The sequence below is a fragment of the Drosophila kikkawai genome, chromosome X, assembly GCF_030179895.1.
Source record: "Drosophila kikkawai strain 14028-0561.14 chromosome X, DkikHiC1v2, whole genome shotgun sequence".
NCBI lineage: Eukaryota > Metazoa > Arthropoda > Insecta > Diptera > Drosophilidae > Drosophila > Drosophila kikkawai.
The window spans coordinates 27,124,523-27,143,894 of record NC_091733.1 but is presented as its reverse complement, the minus strand read 5'-3'; the positions used below and the strand labels follow the sequence as shown (position 1 = coordinate 27,143,894).

Genomic DNA, 19,372 nt, shown 5'->3' with positions numbered 1-19,372 from the left:
GGCGTGGTCGCAATTTATTCGGTTTCAGGTAGAGGGAGCTCTCCACTTGCTTAGCTTTGGGATCCATATGCCATGTGGCAGTCATCTCTGGATCCTTCTCGCTCCCCTCCCTGTGCCTCCTGTAATTTCAGGTCTCCTTTTAACCTTGGGGGCACGTGGCTATCTTTGCCTGGAAGGTCAACGACTGCCTTTGGTTGGGGTTCTCAACTTTTGAGTGAATCTATTTTTCCTTGTATTTTCATTAAAAATCATTTAAAGCTTTCATTAAAATAATTTCTAATGTAAAAACTTGTATTTTTTATTTTATAAAATAATATTTACATTATATATGTAATTTTTTTTAAGGTTTTTAAAATATTTTCTAAAGTGAAAGCAAGTTGAAGATCTTGGACTTATCAGGAACTCCTCTCATTGAGGGGTTGTTTTATAAAAATCAGTGGAATTTTTATTTATAAAATAAATATTAATTTAAATATTTATTAAAGTGTTATAGGTATTTTGGAAAATAATTCAAGTGCTTCTTAATTTAACCTTAATTTTAGTCGCTTCCCAAGCTTCGCTCCTTTGTTGCTCTGCTCGCTGTCAAAGCAGCAGCTCCTCTCTACCATTTCCTCTTGGCCTTTCCTGCATACTATACACTCAAAAAAATAATAATACTTGTAATAGAAATAAGTTCTTTAACCATTATATTCATAAATGTAAGTAAAAGTGTGGCTGATATTTTAAACTTCAATTAAAAATTTTTTTCTATATATTTAAAAATTTTAATATTAAAGTTTAGTTTATTTTCTATAAATATAATTTTAAAAAATTATATCAGAAAAATATATATGATATTTTAAGAGTTTTAGAATTTTAAAAAAGGGAAAATTAATATCCGGAAACTAATTTACAAAACAACAAAGGATTTTCGCTTCCAACACTTTAATTCCTTTGAGTCTTAAAACCTAACCCGTTTTTTGTTCAGTGCACATCTCGTAGCCCCCCTGTTATCCCCTCGGCGGCCTTGTCTGGCACTTTGCTATCTCTGGCTGTAGATTTATTGTGTGAATTGGCATTGACAAAGTGCATTTGATTGGTTCTCTCTCGTTGGGATGCGATGCGATGCAATGCGTTCGGGTTGCGTGTCCCCGTTTTTGCCCCTCCACTCCGCTCCCTTCCTCCTTCTCCTACAGCTCCCCCTTCCCCTCTACACTCAACCATTCCGCTCGCCTGTCCTTTTTTAATGTGTTTTGATAACAATTCCATTAAAAGTGAAGAAGTTTATAATAATAATTTCGAGTAGCCGAGAGGCTGGACGAGCCATAGCTGGTTTTATTTCTTTTTCTCGGTCAACTGTTGAGGCTGTTAACCGACTATTTTGAATACTCTTTAAAAATAAAATATTCAAAAAAAAATGAATAAATTTCATGACTGAATAATTTAAAAATTCAAGAGTAAGCCATACAAAAATACTAATTTATTTAAATATTATTATCATTAAATATATAAATTTAATTGTAATTTAATTAATATTTTAATAATTTATTTAGGTAATTAAAAAATATATAAACTTAAATATAGTTTTAGAATTTATATTAAAAACATTAAGTTTCATTTTGGAACTAGCAACATCAGGAATACCAAGTTGGAGTACACCTTAAATTCCCAAGTACGAATTTAGCCACAAAATTTTTAAATATAATTTTAATCAATTTTAAATATAGTTTCAAATAAAAATATTTAATTAATTTAATTAAAAAAATAAAAAAATATTTAATAAATTGAAATAATAAAATAAAAAAAATAATAATAATAATAATAAATAATAATACATTGAAATAATAAAATAAAAAAATATTCAATAAATTTAATTAATATAATATTTTAAATTAAACATAAAATATATATATTATAAACTTCATATTACAGGGTATTACAAATTCTGATCCATCTCATATAAAATTAATTGTTGTTTTTTTTTTAATTTATTTTTTTTTTGTAATTGATTGTTGTCTGTCCATCACAGCACACCGACCAGATACCAGATAGATGAGCATAACATATATACTATATGAGCATATATGTATATCCATTCGTCTGCTTTCGATACACTTATGTATGTATGTATGTGGGGAGGCGTTATCGGGACAGTGCTGCATATAAGTTAACCCACATGCCATGTGCTTTATTGCATTCAATTTGCTGTTGTTTGTCAATTAGTTGTTGTAGTTGCATTTGTTGTTTCCACACGTATTGCCATTGTTATTGATGTTGGTGTTGGTGTTGTTGTTAGTGTTGGTGTTGCTGTTGGTGTTGTTCTTGTTGTTATTATTGTTGGTGTTGTTGTTGTTGCTGTTGCTGTTGCTGTTGGTGTTGGTGCTGCTGTTGTTGGTGTTGCTGTTGGTGTCAGTGTTGCTGTTGCTGTAGCTGTTGCTGTTGCTATTGCTGTTGGTATTGCTGTTGGTGTTGCCCTTGTTGGTGTTGAATTTGAAGCCAAACAGCCAAAGTTTTAATTGGCTGCATTATTTATTGTTTTTCACTTCGTCGAGCAGCCACAAATTTCCCATCTCGCCATTTCCATCTGGCATTTTCCCTTTGAACGAAGCGAACGAAACATTTTTGTTTTTGCCCAGCCAGAAACTGCATTTAATATTTGCTTAAGCTCTTCCAAATTACTGCGACTCCCAAAGCTCCTGAGCTCATTAATAATTCCGGATAAAAAAAAGGGAAAATCCTTTACAAAATGCGTTGGGATTTCCTTTATTCTTTATTTCTTTTATTCCTTTATTATTTGGTGGGTCAATTTAATTAAACTTTTTCGAAATGGCTGCATTAAAGTGTGTGTGATTAATAAAAATTTGTATATTTTACCATTAATATAATTCAGTCAATGAAGAGATCAAAAATAATAGTTTGAGCCTAAAAAATAGATTTTAATACATGAAAACCTTTAAAGAATAAGAATTTATATATGTAAATTAAGAATTTAATGTTAGATTAATATCATATATATATTTTAGTGCTTAGATAAATATATTTAAAATTAAAATATCATCATAATTAAATATCTCAATGTCTAAGGATGTCTTTTGTGTTCGTTATAAAAGTTGTAAACAAGTTATTTACATGCAGATTCTGTTAAGAATTTCAGGTGGCCAAACAAGGCCATAGCAAGGTAATTCCTTGATTCACTATCTCCATATATATATGCTCCTGATTCGGCAGGACACAGCTGCTCAACTATTTGTAAAGCTTAAAAATGATGTTTCGAAGGGGAACAGAAGCAGCTACACTATACAAAAATACTGATAAACATTATTTGGAAGTCACTAAAATATAATAATTGGATATTAATATTTATTAACTACGATATTTGATTGAAGATATACGTTATACGTTTTATATATAATTTCTTATTTAAAAAAAAATATATAAAAAAAATCATTTTTTAACTTTAAAATATATCTATATAATAAAAATAATAAAATTGTGTGTAAATACAATTTTTTTAAATATTTTTGACTACTGTTGATTTTTTTAAATATTTTAAAATCTTCATTTTAGCCTCGACTATATTTTCAAAAGCAATATTTCTTACCCATATATTTCTTTCAGTGCATATGCCTGCACAAAAGGGTTGCTACCCTTACTAACGTCATGCGAGTAGTGTGTACTTATAATTATTTAACTCTTTTGCATGTTGATCCGCCCCACACGAAGGAGCTAGCATTGCGCCCAGATGAAGATTAATTACGGGCGACGAAATTCGAAACATTTTTCATGCTTAATCTTATGGCGCGCGCAATTCCAGGGCAACTTTTCTAGGGAATTGGTAAGGGTACGGCACGTGGGGCAACAAAACTAACTTATTAATAATAATAATTGTTTTATATATCTCTCTCAGTGTGTGTGTGTGTGTGTGTGTAGAGTCCTCATCTATTTACCCCCACCAAATCGACGCACATGTGTCGCCCAATGCCGGGGCAGCTGCGGGTTACCGTTCTCCGGGTCTTAAGTGTTTGCTTTTGAAAAATGATATTTAGCAGCTTACGACATTGCTGGGAAAACAACAAGAAACTATAAAGTTTAACCTTACTCATTGGATTTTTAAGAACGCTGTTGGATATCTGCATCTCCATTTGGCGTTTGACCAGAAAAAGAAACCTTTACAACAACAATTTCAACAATTTCAACAATTTCAACAATTTCAACAATTTCAACAATTTCAACAATTTTAAAATTTTCAATAACATTAAACAACTTTAACAGAGAGATGAGTTATTTATGGGATTTTTAAAACAAAAATTATTTGAATACTTGACGCTGAAAAGTGAAAGAAACCTTTACAACAACAATTTCAACAATTTCAACAACATCAACAAATAACTCACAACTGTATATGCCAAATTTTTCACATAGTTCCATTAACATTTACTTACCCACCTATAACACATCATATTCTATATTATTTATTCAGAAATATCGACACCAACTTCTACCTAAGAGAGTCCAGCATCCAAGATATTCTTATGATGATCATATAGGTACCTTGAAAACGCCTTGTTGTTCAACGACTCTTTAACAACTGCTACCTGTTTAGGGTTTTTTTAGTTTAGGAATTCCATTTCCAGGGATCACTTAAGTGGCACCCGCTGATCCCCGGCCCCGTCGTGAACCCCGTGAACCCAAGACCGGAGACATTAATTTTATTGTTTTGACTGTGTGCGCACGATCGAAATCTTGGCTTTGTTGTTCTTCGGTTTGGTTTTTGGTTATTGATAGTCAAAAAAAATTAGGGTCAACTATGCGGTTAGCCCCAGTTTTCGGTTCCAGTTCTACAGTTGAACAGTTCCCAGGTAGCCAATATAATCTGTTTTAATTACGCACATAGAGGTGAGTCCCAGAGTTGCCGCAAAAGATAAGAAGATGATGCCTCTGCAGGTGTTTCCAAGCAGTTAGCAGGCGCATCTAATGTTTGGGAGACCCCACCAAAAAAAGGGGTCTTGGAAGGGGTCACTGTTAAAGGGAGCTGGGATTGAAATCGAATTCAATTTTCTTCACACTTCAGCGGAACTTTAAAGAGGTTTCAAGTGATTGTTTTTTTATAGGTAATCTACATAAGCTTGTTGTATTATCCTTAAAAACTTATATTTAACAAAGCGAAATCTTGGGAAAATGTTGCTAGAAACATGTTGCTGCCAAAATATTGATGTTGCAGAGGTTCAGCAGCATGTTTATAAGCCATTGTCTAGATTAACTCGACTGGTGAGTCTTTTCTAGCTTAAATAAATTCCCTACAACAAGTAAAACTCTTGTTTTGTTTTATAATTTGTTTTTTTGTGGTTTTTTTCTTCTTTTTTTTTTATTATTAATCACTTCTTAGGCATAGTTTTAGTTTTCAAGTTGCTTGTTTTGATCATTTGATTTTTTTTGTTTGGTTTAGTTATTTGTTCGACTCTTGCACATCATACATGTTCTAGAAAATATGAATTTGGTTTTATTACATTGCTCACACTTGGTGTATGTATATATATATAATGTGTATATATATATAGTCGTACATATATGGTATAGGTGTATATAACGCATGCTTTGTATATCCGTTACACAGTTATATATCAGTATATATATATATATATATATGCATCTGGTTTCGATTCGTTTGTTTCTCTATACATTGTTCATGATCTAGTTTCAGCTCTTCTTATATATAGATATATCTATATGTAGTATATCCAGGGGATGGGTTGGGGTTGGGGTTGGGTTTGGGTTTTAAGTTTTGGGTTTGAAACAGAACTCGAACCTTACAAAAAAAAAAATACGGAATACATGTATATAAATCTGTATGTCTAGGTATATAGAGGCAAGGTATATATGGTAGTATATATAGGTCCGATACTTATCGATTTTTGATCGCCAATTATTGCTTCGATCGTGGCTCTAACAATCTAGGTCTCTAAGTGTGTGTCTCTGTGTGGTGTAGGGGGGTTTTGCGTGAGTGAGAGTCTGAGTGTGATAACTTGATTCCCTTCTATATATGTATGTATATATATATATTGTGTGATTTCTACACAAATGGGGTATATGCCGCGATTATACAGTTACACAGGATGAACAGTTTATATATCAGAAGACCAAGTTACCATTATAAGTCGTTAGCTTTTTAGGCTTCAATTTTTCTTTTTTGTTTAGAACAACGATTTCAATTTCAATTTTAATTTTCCTCTTTTTTCATTTTATAATAATTTGCATATTTTTGGTTAGTTGCTGGCATCCAGAGATCCCATTCCGCCTTCTTTGGTTGTTTTGTTGCTCCCTGCGACACCGAAGATCCCCCCTTCTAGTAGGGATACAGGTTCTTGCGCTTGAGCTCCATGTCCAAGTCGGCCAGTTGCTGCAGGAATCCATCATTGGGCCGGATATCGCGCCTCATTCGCACCGTGCGTATCGCGTCCACGGCGGACATCTTCCGGCAGATCATCAGGTAGGCCAGGACACAGGTGGCCGACCGTGACATGCCCACCAGGCAGTGCACCAGGATTTTGCCTGTGGTAAAATGGGGAAAATAAAATAATTAGTGAACAACTTTGGAGATATATTTAAAGTATATAAAGGCGATTTAAGACGGCGGTTAATGATTCTTGGTAAGCTTTAGGGTTCAGTATCGGGATATATTGGGTTGTATCGAGAGAAAAAGTTCTATAAGAAATCGAAAATATCGTATACCTTAGATATATTGAATTTTTAAATATTCGAACATTTGTTTTAATTTCTTAGTCTATTTTTCTATTAATTTAAAACGATATATTAAATGGAAAATCGATTTATCGCCCATATATCACAATAATAAATAATCGATTTGCTTATTGTTATCCTCAAATATCGAATTTTTATATCGAAACCCTAAAATATGGCTTTATCTATCAGTCTTCCCATATAATATAGTCACCATATTGATAAAAATCGATTTTTTCTGCCTTATATATTCTGATAAATAATCGATTTGCTTATTGTTATCCTAAAATATCGAATTTATATATCGAAAACTCTAGAATATGGCTTTATCTATCAATTTTCCCATATAATATAGTCACCATATCGATAAATATCGATATTTCCTGCCACCCGCAACTGCTTACCAGACTCATTACCTTGCTAGCCACCTCTTGCACTCAAACTTACCGCCGCTGCTAATGGCACTGTCGATGAACTTGGAAGCCACGTAGAAGTACCGCGAGATGTCTGTCGTGGGGGCATCGATCATGGGGAAGCCCATATACCTAAAAACACAGTCCTTATGGTTGCGTCTATTTTCGCACACAACAAAAAGAAACACACACAAACGACACACAACAAACAGCAACAACAAAGGTTGAGCCAAAAATTTTGTGGGGTGACCAATATGAAATATGGACATGGCATGATTTTCAGGTGTGTGTGGAGAGAAACGTTTCAAAAAAGAAGAGGAAGATAAAAAGGAAAAAGATTTTTGATTCATCGAAATTTGGAAAAATATTTATGCAATAATAAAATAATAAAATGAAAAGAAATATAAAGAAAAAGTCAATAATGCGATTCAAAACAAAATATGAACAAATTTTGAACGAAATTCCTTTCGATTGTTCATGTTGTTTGCCTTTTGTCGTTATCGTTTCGTTATCGTTATCGATATCGATTGTAGTTTTACCTAATGCTGGGCATATCCCTGTAGTAACTGTGTCCGGTGTCCACCTGACCATAACGACAACCTTCGGCCGCATTCAGGACATGCGTGATGCCCATCATTCGTAAGTAAGTTTTATTTTTGGCCGCCGCCCTGGAAATATTATTAATAATAATTATTATTAAATTATTGATTAGATTACTGATTGACTCACGCATCGCCAATGTAGATGCCCGGATAGACCTCATCACAGTCAACGTCATGGATGGCGCATTCGGCCCGCCTGAGTCCTGGCAGCGCCCGGCTAGGGGCCATCGAATAGTGAAGGACTCGCTGCAGCTGGCGGCCAGTGGTCTGTTCGGAGGTCTCCAGGCGGCTGGGTGACTGCACACAGAGAGAAAAGTAATGATAATTATAATTTATAGAATTTTTTACATGAATATTCATTTGATGTTTTGTTGATTTCCTGAAAACATATTTCACATGTAAGACAACACTGGGCTTTTGTTTTTAGTACAAGCAGCTGTTTAACAACTTTAAAATATCCAAAAATATCCTTAAGGCTTAACTTAAATTTATTTATAAATTTAATAATACATTTAACACACATATTCTCCTTAAACAAAAAGACCCTGGCCTCTCCCAGCAGTCTCCTTTTGGTAATTAGATTTTGTAAAACATTTTTGGCTGGCTCCTAAGGATTCTCCTCTATGACATCACAAAGCCAGCGTCAATTGCCAAACAAAATACACAAAAAATCAAGTCAAAAATCCAGGGAAGGAGGCAAAAGATTTATGACAAAGGCGAAGGTCGCAATTTGGTTACAAAGGATGACAAATCACAGGGTTTTTTTTTCTCAGGGACAGAAAGTGAAAACTTTACTTTGCTGTTTTATTTTGATTTTTGTTTTCCTCTGTCTCTTTTTTAGTATATATATTTCCCTACCCCATCTTATTGGCTGTCTGAATTGTCATAATAGGTGTTCACGTTTCAGCAAACTTTTGCTTTTTGTGGCGGCATGCGACCCTGAAAATGAAAATGAGCAAGAGAGAAGAGATCGCCACAAAATCACAAATATAAGATATATATACTATATATTTGAAGCAAAGTTCTTTAACATTTCGCCGTTGATCTATTGTGACTGATCACATGTAGCTCTCGGCAAATGAATTTTTATATATAAACCCAAGGTGTGTATGGGTTAATTGTTCTAAAACTGTGCACAAAATGCGGCGATTATTTTTAGCCTTAATTTTTGCCATGGCCTATATAAGTAGGGGAGCATATATATAGCAGACATATATACAAAATTGGTTTAGCTTTGAACTTTGGTTAGTCAGGAAATTCAAACTCGAAGCCAAGGGGAAGCGGATTCTGCGTGCAGGAAAACAGGACAAACCTGATAATAGTGCGGACTATATCTATCCCCGATGCTGCTGCTGTATCTGTCGGTGAGTAGCTGCAAAAATGGGTGTTATAAATAAAAAATTTAAATTAAATAAAAGAAGCTTAAGTATAAAATGATTTATTTTTATATTTTTTAGAAGTTTAAAATTTAATAAACATTTTTTGAGGATTTTAATAATAAATAAAACTATATTTCTGAGGGTTTTGTAGCAAACTAGAAATTCCCTAAAAAGTAGTAGCAGGAAAATTAAATATAAGAAGCTTAACTATAATAATAAATTGATTTATTTTGAAATTTTTTACATGTTTAAAACTTTTATAAAAATTTGAACAGGGTTTTAATATTAAATTAAAATATAAATGAGGGTTCTTTAGCAAACTAGAAATTCCCAAAAAAGTAGTAGCTCGAAAAATGGGTTTTACAAATAAAAATTAAATTAAATATAAGAAGCTTAAGTTTAAAAAGATTTATTTTTATATTTTTTAGAAGTTTAAAAATTTAATAAAATTTTTTAGAGGATTTTAATAATAAATTTAAATATATTTATGAGGGTTTCATGGCAAACTAGACATTTCCAATGTCAAAACCAACATCAATATAAATATATTTATTTAAAAATAATAATTAGCATCATAAATATTTTTTTTATATTTTTTTTTTCCATTAAATGAAAGATAAATAAATATATTAATTTAAAAAAATATATTAGCATCCTAAATATTATTTAAAAATTATAATTAGCGTCATAAATATTTCTGTTGTTTTCTATATTTCTTAATATTGAAATATAAATTAATATGTTAATTTAAAAATAAATATTAGCATCCTAAATATAATTTACGATTAGCACCATAAATATTATTTAAAAATATTAATTAACATCATAAATATTTTTATTATATTTTCTAAAATCCCTCAAAATGAAACATAAATAAATGTATTTATTTAAAAATATTAAACAGCACCAAAAATATTCCTTAAATATTTTTAATAATTCCTCTAAATGAAATCCCAATGATAAATAAACAATTTAAACAAAAACATCACCATCTCCAATGTAATATAATACGGAAAATATCTGCTTAGAAATAAAAAAATAAATAAAAATAAAAAAAAAAAAACTAAATATAAACCCCCCTTAACTTGGCCCGATTTCAGGTGGAAACGGAAATAGAGACATTGAGAGACACACCGAGGAGCTGCTCTGAGCTTTTGCTCAGGTGAGTCCGAAACTGTGGAGACGTCGTCGTATTCGCCGCCTTGACCTTGCGCCCCCTTGCCAAGAAAATTACGCTGGCGCCCGCCCACGCCAAGACACACCCACACCCCCATACCCCCACTCCCCAGCAGGACTGATTTGCATCTAAAAATAAGTACTATAGCTATAGAGGAGAAATCACAAAAATGTTTAGAGAAAATGTATTGGAACAAGCTGAACCCCAGACCAGACCAGGTTTGTTGTCTGTTGTGACTCATCCCACGAGGCCCCCCGGCGAAGTGCCCCCTCATTTGTGAGGCCCGCATGACAAGACAATTAGCTGGACACGACAAATCCGAGAAAAAAAAGGGAGAAAACACTATATGTATATAGATATATATACAAAATACCAAATTCGAAAAACAAAACACGGCAAAGTGCAGTGGGAAAATGGAAACGGAATCGAAGAGCGAAAAGCGAGTGGAAAACAATGGCATGATTGAATGTTGGTTGCCGTCTAATCGCCAGCATATATGTACATATATATAGCCGGAATCGGAGTGCTGGGGCATCTGCATATTTGCACTGTACAAAATTTTGTATTTTTCTTTTAAATTATTGATTTTTGAAGGATTTTTTAAGGATTTTTAAAACGAAAGTGAAAATTTTAAGGTTTTTCATTAAATAAATTAGGCAAAACTAATCGGAAAATATTTTTCAATAATATTTCTATATATTTTATAATATTTTTAATATTTTTCATTACTCATTTAAACTTTTAGGTTTATTTTAAATATTTTTTTATGTTTAAATAATGAATATATCAAAGTTATAGATGTTACGGTTAACAAATCTTATTTTATAACACAAATAAAATTATTTAAAAATATTTGTTCATCACCTAAACTCTCGTTTTTTTTTTGCCAGTGTAGCCTCACTATCACCCTAATGCCTCAGCTAAGCGTTTCGTGTGAGTGAAGCTATTGGCAGCTCTGAAAGCATTTGTATTTGATCATATAGCAGATTTAAAATGCGAGTCGACAGCCAAAGAGCCCAGAAATACCTGAGAGGTGAGGCACCAGAGGCGTGGAAAATTTTAAAATAGGAAAATGGAATACAAATTAAAGCCCTAAGGTAAATAGTAAATATCAAATTGAAATTTGTATATTAAATAATTTGATTTTGTAAAGATTAATTTAGGTATTAAATATTTTTCTATTAATATTGAAAGTATTTATATTTAAAATATAATCTTTTAATAATATTTAATTTATTAATATTTAATATTAATAGAAAAATATTTAAATTATAAATATTTAATATAAATAGATAAATATTTAAATTTGTATTTATTCTTTAAAAAAAAAATTCTTCTTTTATAATAAATATTAAATATTCTTTTATCAATTTTTGAATGCATAAATATTTAATATTATTAAAATAATATTTAATATATAAATTATTCTTCAAAAAAATAAAATTCTTTTTTTATAATAAAAAAATTTTAATATTCTTTTATAAATATTTTATTTATTAATATTTAATATTAGGACAAAAATAATAAATTTATAAATAATTCTTCAAAAAATCAAATTCTTCTTTTATAATAAATATTAAATATTCCTATATATATTATTTATTATTTATATATTATTTTATGTATAAATATTTAATGTCTTTATAATTCTTAAACAAATTAAATTATTTAATGATATAAGTAAACCCCAGGAAACCCTATTGAGTAATGGTCAGCTCACAGGGCTCTAACCACACAATTTCCCCGCCCCCTGAACCCACATCCAACCTCAGTTTGCCTTAGTTTCAGTTTATTTAGTTGATTGCATTGTCTAGCCACCGCCTAGTGTCCTTTTTCCTCCTGACACAGTTCTCCTTCTGTACGGTATTTTACGTTTTTTTTTCCCCTCCCTTTTTTTCAGTTTGTTTGCATTTAGTTTGCTGCACTTCCTGCAGATAAAGGAAAACAAAACCAGAGAACTGTGTCAGAGCAGAGGTCAAGCCCGTAGCCGGAGGTGCCAAAGGACATCAATAGCCAAAAGGAAGGGGCTTATGACATCATTAAATGGTTAGAGAACTAGTTGCTAAATGGAGAATAATATTTTTGTAAAGGGAAATAAACAATTTTGATGTAAAATATATTTTAAAAATATATATATCATAAAATATATATAATAAAAAATAAAATATGTTTTTATAAATTATTTAAATTCTGTTAATAAATCTTCTTTCAAAATATTCATTATAAATTTTTGTAATACTTTCCCAAAAACAATTTACTGGCTCGGCCTTGAGCACACAAATTTTCTACCAAAAATAGATATATTTTATATATGGATATATAAACATATATGTTGCCAAAACATTATTCAAGTGTGAAAATTCTCAGCTGAAAAAAAAACACACAAATTAAAAGCAACAATTAATAGGCGAGCTTTGAGATATTTACAAGTATTTTGGCATTGATAAATCTATATGTATCACAAATACACATATTCATATCTATATAACTGCGGATATATATCTGCATATCTGCATATATCGGCAGACATGTGCCTGGTATAATCTGCATAGCTTTTTGGGCACTCGACAAATGCAAATCGCATTGACATGCAAGTAAGTTTTTTGGTGTTTTTTCTTGTTATTGATTAAACAGTCAACGAACCAACAGAAATTCTTCCACCAGTCCGCCCTAAAAATGTAAACAAAATTTCCCAGATAATTATGAAAAAAAAAAAATAAGAAGGAAAATGAAAACAAAACAAGGCAAAGGCAAAGGAAAAAACTGAAAGAGACATTCCTCAAGCGAGGAAAAACTTTTGGCAGCCCAGCAGAGCAAGTCAACGAAACGAGAGGAAAACAATTTCAATTATTGCAAAACTAAATTTCAATTAAATGCGCAATTCAGTGGATGCTTAAATATGCCTTTTAAGGCGGGCCATGTTTATGGGATTGTACTATATATATATTATATATATAAGTATATATCTCATCTAAAGTCAAACCACAAGGCATTGCTTTGGGGAAATGTTTTTTAAAATAAAAATTCCTAAATAAATAATAAATAACATAGAAATTTTCAAAATCTAAACATATTGAATAGCTGCAATTTGTATATTATTTTTTAAATATTTTTATTAGATTTTTTATAATATTGTTAATATTTTTTAGAATTTTCAATTAACTCTTGTTTAACCCCTTCTATTTACCCTAAAACCTCAGTGTTTTTTTTTCTACAATTATTTACTGGTGATCCCAAGGCCACAGGTGATCGCTGAACGACCTTGAGCTTGGGAAACAAAGCTTCTCCCCCATTTTGGCCCACAATGAATTGGGTGGGTTACCAGTTCGCGCCAAATGGGGAAACGCTTTCAAGTGGCCGCCTCTAGCTTCAGCTTCTGGCTCAGCTACAGCTTCAACACTTGGAGAAAATAAGGGTTTTTAAAGGATATATATAGCCAGTAAAAATAAGATAATAAACCTAAATTCTAAATAAATAAAATGAAATAACCCCCTTTAATCATTTTTAACATTTTTTGCAATCCAGCCAAGGCTTTAATTTTTTCTCTGAGTGCATTTTAAAGCGTTTGCCTTTCGCTTTCTGCTCAATCAGGCGCAACAGCTGCGATGCGGCACGCCCACAATCCGGCACAAAGCAGCTATATATAGTATATAGTGTTTACCTGCGATACTACTACTTCCACTACTATACAAATATATATATATATATATATCTACTATATATATATATAGACAGTGCTCTATCGATTGTTCAATTAGCGCTCTCGATGGGCTCGACACTGAGCCCACAGAAGCAGGAAAACGCTGATGACATTGACATTTTAGCTAAGCTCTGCCTTTACATATATATATATATAGAATATATAGAATATATATAAAGCCTTTACAATGGACATTACACGGAAGCTGAAGCAATTAATTTGAAGCAACTTAATTCGCTTCACTGAGCTTGCTGGATTTTTCGTTTTATAATTAACTTAATTGGGCCCATGCGGCGTATGAGTAATCTGCCTTAGTTAGCCCACAAAAGCCCAAAAGCCTATTACCACTTAGCCGCCCTTATTTTTTTGGGTCAATCAAATCCATTGCAGTGTCACTAATTTGTTTAGGCTAATGCCAGGGAAATGGAAAATGGTTAGGGGAAATGGTATTTAAATATTTACAATTAAGGAAAATTAATTAAAATAATGGGAATTTAAAAAGAATTTAAAAGGAATTTAAAATAAATAATTAAAAAAGAATGGAAAAAAATTTAAAATAAATCAAGAAAGAATTTTAAAAAAAGTGTATAAGGTATTTTAAAAAATAAAATAAAGAAAGAAAAAATTTAAAAAGAATTTTAAAAAATTTTAAATAAATAATCAAGATATTAAGAAATAAATAAAAATATGCATGAAGTACGAATAAATCTTACAGATTTTCCGAAAGAATTAAAATTAAAAAATAATTGAATTTAATTTAATTTTTCTCTAAACTTTTCTCTTAAAATTCCCAAGTACAAATTCAGGGAAAAAATCGAAAAAATTTTTTTAGAAAAACATCAACCCACCATAAAGTTCAAATATTTATTCCTGGCTAAAGGCTATATTTTATTTTGGGAATATTTGAGGCTCCCAAATAGACAATGTCCCTCCCAAGAACAACTCAGGGGGGTGGGGAAAAAAAGGTGACCCAAAAAATTAGGCGCCAAAACCAAGTTAATGCCTAGGATAATCGCCTGATAAATGCCACAGACAGGTGGCTTGGAGGGGGCTTTCAGGGGCTGGTGGTGTGCCACGCCTTGAAAAGGCACTTGAACTTTGCATTTGCATTTAGAGGCCTTCAGCTGGGCGCTGTGTGTGTGTGTATGTGTGTGCCAAGGCCCCTCTGTCCCACACAAAAATGGAACAAATTCTATATTTTCTTAGCCAGCTTGTTTTTTTTTTTTTTGCTTTTATTTTTGTGTCGTTTGCTTTTTGTGGTTTATAGGTGAAGTGGTGGGTGGTGGCTGGGTGGTGGCCAAATTGGGTCAGCGGAGCAGGAAGAGCCATGTGGAGCATTACAGAGAGGCCAGTCAAGGTCATCACTGTTCGCCATCAGCTGGTTTTGACAGATGCCCGAGATAGCGTCAAAAAGTCTGCCACGCGGCACTTGAAAACCCAACCATGTGCCACGCCCCCCATCCCCACAGAAGCCATACGCCCTCAACCTCTACACACACACTGACAAAAATTTAAAACTTTTATTTTTATAGAAATATAAATATATCTTAGTTTGTTTTTAAGTTTTAATATATTTTGGCTGGTTTTAAAAATGAAAATATTAAGAATATATTTTAATATTAATTAATTAATTAATTGATTAGTTTTTGATTATTTAAAGTTCTAAGTTTTATCATTTTTTTATGTATAAAGAAAAGGAAAATCCAAAATAAAGAAAATACAAATTATAGAAACGAAAATATAAAGAAATGAATTTATGAATTTTTTTAGTTTACTTCTTTTTCATTAAATTGTGTAAAAGAACAAAGACCTTAAAGTTAAATACAAAATCTAGAAATTCTAAACCCAAAACGTGATGAAAAACCAGGAAATGAGAGACGTGCCTTTTTATAATTAATATATTTTTTAGAGTATAGAAAATATAGAAATTAAAATTAAAATAGTTATATTTTCAATTAAATTAATTTAAAACTATTTTTTTTTAAATATTTCAAAGATTTATAAATATTTAATATATTATTTTATTTGGATTTCGGAATTTGTTGTTGAAAAAATATTATTAATAAAATATATGCCAGCCTTGGGTCAACTTTAAATCCCTTAATATTTAAATTAATCAATTAATTAATCATTTTATTAATTTACAAACATTTCTCGCTGTGTTTTTTGAGGACTTTATGACTATTCCTGTTTTGCTTAGCCTACTTTCCCCCCCGAATTTGCCCCGAATCCCTTTGTTGTCCTTTGACTTTCCACTTACCGCATATCTCCATGACATCTTTGTTGCGTGTGTGTTGGTGTGTTTGTTGTGTTTTTGGTTGTGTGTGTGGATCCTGCTCTCCCGCTCGCCCGCTCTCTCTCACACTCTCTTTGTCACACTCTCTCCCGTCCTTGTTCGGGGATTTCGGGATAGTTTTCCTTAGGGATGACTGGACTCTAGGACAGATGGAGGGGATCACACGTTCTCAGAGGGGCTTCCTGTTATCCTTTTGGCCGTTTCCTTGACTTTGGTAAATAGTTACAAGTAATTAAGATAAAAAGGCAAACAACAAACTGGATGATGGAGAGAGGGGCAAGAGGCTGCACACACTCGCAAACACGCAAAAACAGGCACAGTCACAACAACAAAAAAACAACGAAAAGATTAATTAAAAAAACGGATCCTAACTACCTTTGGTATCCTTTTAGCTATCTTTTGCTTTATGTTTAATTATTTCTCGATTTTCATGTTTTATTTTTTATTTTATGCAGCTCTCTCTCTCTCTCTGTTAGTAATGTCTATTTCGAATCTATTTATTTATCTCAATTTAACAACTTTTGCTGTTTTCTCAGCGTTCTGGCGACGGACACTTTTTTGCGACTGATTCGCGATGCCGCTTTGGGGTTGTTTTCTAGGCGCACGAGGCGAAAGCTCTCTCGCCCCCCAAAAAAAAAAAAACAAAAAACAGAGGGCCCAGTGACGTAGGCGCCGCCACAAAAGCTTAGCGCTCTTTGGAGCCCGAGCTTTGCGCCACTCTCTGCACGTGGCGACGGTGCTAGAGGCACTGAAAAAAAACAAATAAAATTAAAATAATAAATCTATTAAAAAAAAACACAAAATAAAAGAAGGAAAAGTCCTATGGAATATATAAACAAATATATGGCAATCTATGTATATCATATTTAAAATGTTGTAAACTTCAATATATCGTAGATTTAAATATCGAAAAATATCGAATCTAAAGTTATCGATATTATCAAAAAATACCCAATAAATATTATTTAATTTTTATAGCTTTTCCAATAATATTTTTCCCATATCTCAGACAGAATATCAACGTATCAAACATATCAAAGTTAAAATATCGATTAATTATATGTATACTCATTTTGTTTCCAGTGCATTTGTTGTGTGTGCCTAGTGTGTGGGTTGCCGACACCCACTTACGCATATGTAAATATTTTCGTAGTTACTCTGGCTATTTACGATTAATTCATTTACATATCCCCAACGTTTCAGTCAGTGAGAACAGACCTAAAGAGAGGGAGAGCGAAAGCGAGAGCAATGTGGCCAAGAGGGAGAGGGAAACAGCCCTGACGGAGGCCAAAGCTTAACGTTAAAAGTTATCGGCCAAGTTCAAATGCCCTCGCCCACCTGAAATAGGCGTATTCTCTTTGCGGGGGAGACACGATTTAGGTTTAGCTTTCATATCGTTTTATATCGATATTTATCGATTTTCTGCTTTACTGGTATTAAGAAGGTTTAAAAGAGGCTTTTACTTAAAAGCCTTTTATCTAAAAGCCATCTAATCTATTTCAAATTTACCAAATAGTATCGATATTTATCGATTTCTTTTTAAGATATTGAATTTTCAGGAATTCTGCAAAGTGCAAATATAAAAGATAGATTTAGAGGCAAAAAAATAAACAAAAATTCGATTAAATAATCCAAATACCTTTGCCATTTACAGCATCAATCATCCATGATTCATTTGCATCAAAGCAATTTACTGAGAGAAAATTCAATAGAAGCTTTTCCGTTATTATTTCTCTCACCCTTCTGCTTTTCGATATATTTATTGTGTGACTATGGGATGCGAAAATAGAATGAAAAATATACTTTTCAAAAGAGAGATTAGAGAGCTTATGGAGCTCATTCATGCAATTGTCGGCCGATGACAACAGGTGACTCATGATCGGCACCTTTGAATACCTCTATTCCCAGTATTTGAAATTGTTTTTTAAAATCCAAATATATGGGAAATAGTTAATGAATGCAACAACGGGCAAATGACACAAATGAAAGTGATTGCAGACAATAAAAAAAAGAAAAAGAGAAAGAGGGGAAAACCATGAAGACATGGTGAAGGCAATCACTGGAGTACATTTTTTATTGAAGACTTCATTTTACGAGTAGCTCCCCAAGTGACAATTGATTTGTGCATCCGCTTTTGGCTCGGGATGGTAGCAATCAGCCAGGATTCCCGGGATGAATGAAGCAAAAATTTAAAAGCCATAAATCTCGACGATTTTTTTATTATACCCGTAACTATGGCAACAAGAACGTGGAAATCAAATTAACTAGCAAATGGAAAAGAATCATACAGACTCAGTGTTGTTGTCTTGACTTGGCGGGGTTTTGTTATGCTTGGGTTATGCTTTTCATCAGAGATTTACCACCACTATTTGGGGCTTTGCCTGTTACACCCATAAAGCTATAGAGGCCGTCTCTCCATTTCCCATCAATGCTTGAACTACTTGAGAATCATAGCGGCACAGGGCAGACATTTGACTTGATTTCATATTTTTAGCTTAATTTCCAAAGAAATATATAAACTAATAAAAAAATAAATATAATAATATAGTTTATAGCTAAAAGAGAGGTATCATTGGTATCATTATCTATTTTCTTTTCCTTTTTCTTTTATTGCTTTCCCCATAATATCTAGCAGCTTTCGCTGGCTTCTTCTCCAGCTTCCTCTGCTAATTCCAGCACGCTTCCATGATGAAATGTATGCTGGAGAATGCCTTGTATCTTTGGCTGCCGCAATTCTTCGCCCATCTTTGACGATTCTTCTTGCCACCTGTCCAGGCGTCAGCGGCGGCTTAACAGCTTAAATTTGAACAGAAGGCAGAGGATAGGTTGATGATGATGATGCTCCACATTGTCACCCGGCATCAGTAACTTGGAAATACAAGAGATATATATATATCTACTTGCAGGCCCAAACATAATTTGCCTCAAGTATTTCGAAGTGCCGCCGTCTGCATGTGTGCGATGTTTGTATTTATTTTTATTATTTTTACACAAGACAACACAGCCAAGGAAATTTTATAATAGAGCAGATAGTTTAAGCTTGAAGTATACATAAAAAAATATAGGTTTTTTAATAAAAGATACTTTT

At 32.4% G+C, this 19,372-nt stretch overlaps 1 protein-coding gene and 1 long non-coding RNA gene across 6 annotated transcripts; one reads left to right on the top strand and one right to left on the bottom strand.

Annotated features, from left to right (window-relative positions):
- Positions 1–5,294: 5,294 nt before the first annotated feature.
- LOC108082960 (dual specificity protein phosphatase 3) lies at positions 5,295–16,875 on the bottom strand. Of its 5 annotated transcripts, none has more exons than XM_017178578.3 (7): positions 16,804–16,875; positions 16,249–16,493; positions 9,045–9,104; positions 7,860–8,029; positions 7,670–7,798; positions 7,165–7,289; positions 5,295–6,528 (listed from the first exon to the last, which is right to left on the bottom strand). In XM_017178578.3, exons 2-7 carry the CDS (start codon positions 16,264–16,266, stop codon positions 6,323–6,325), a joined length of 708 nt encoding a protein of 235 aa, XP_017034067.1. In that variant the 5' UTR covers positions 16,267–16,493; positions 16,804–16,875; the 3' UTR covers positions 5,295–6,322. The 5 variants fall into 5 exon arrangements, with proteins under 5 accessions (XP_017034067.1, XP_017034066.1, XP_017034068.1 ...); XM_017178577.3 differs by having other exon boundaries at positions 16,660–16,858; XM_017178579.3 differs by having other exon boundaries at positions 7,165–7,262; positions 16,660–16,857.
- On the top strand, positions 12,789–13,186 carry LOC138929167 (uncharacterized). The gene is made up of 2 exons (XR_011445613.1): positions 12,789–12,882; positions 12,938–13,186. It is a non-coding gene; the product is annotated as an uncharacterized lncRNA (long non-coding RNA).
- Positions 16,876–19,372: the final 2,497 nt, after the last annotated feature.

Coding starts and splice junctions, on each gene's coding strand:
- LOC108082960 (XM_017178578.3), bottom strand. Junction 8,030..9,044: donor ATAGTCCGCACTATTATCAG/GTTTGTCCTGTT, acceptor CTCTGTGTGCAG/TCACCCAGCCGCCTGGAGAC. Junction 7,290..7,669: donor AGGGATATGCCCAGCATTAG/GTAAAACTACAA, acceptor GTGCGAAAATAG/ACGCAACCATAAGGACTGTG.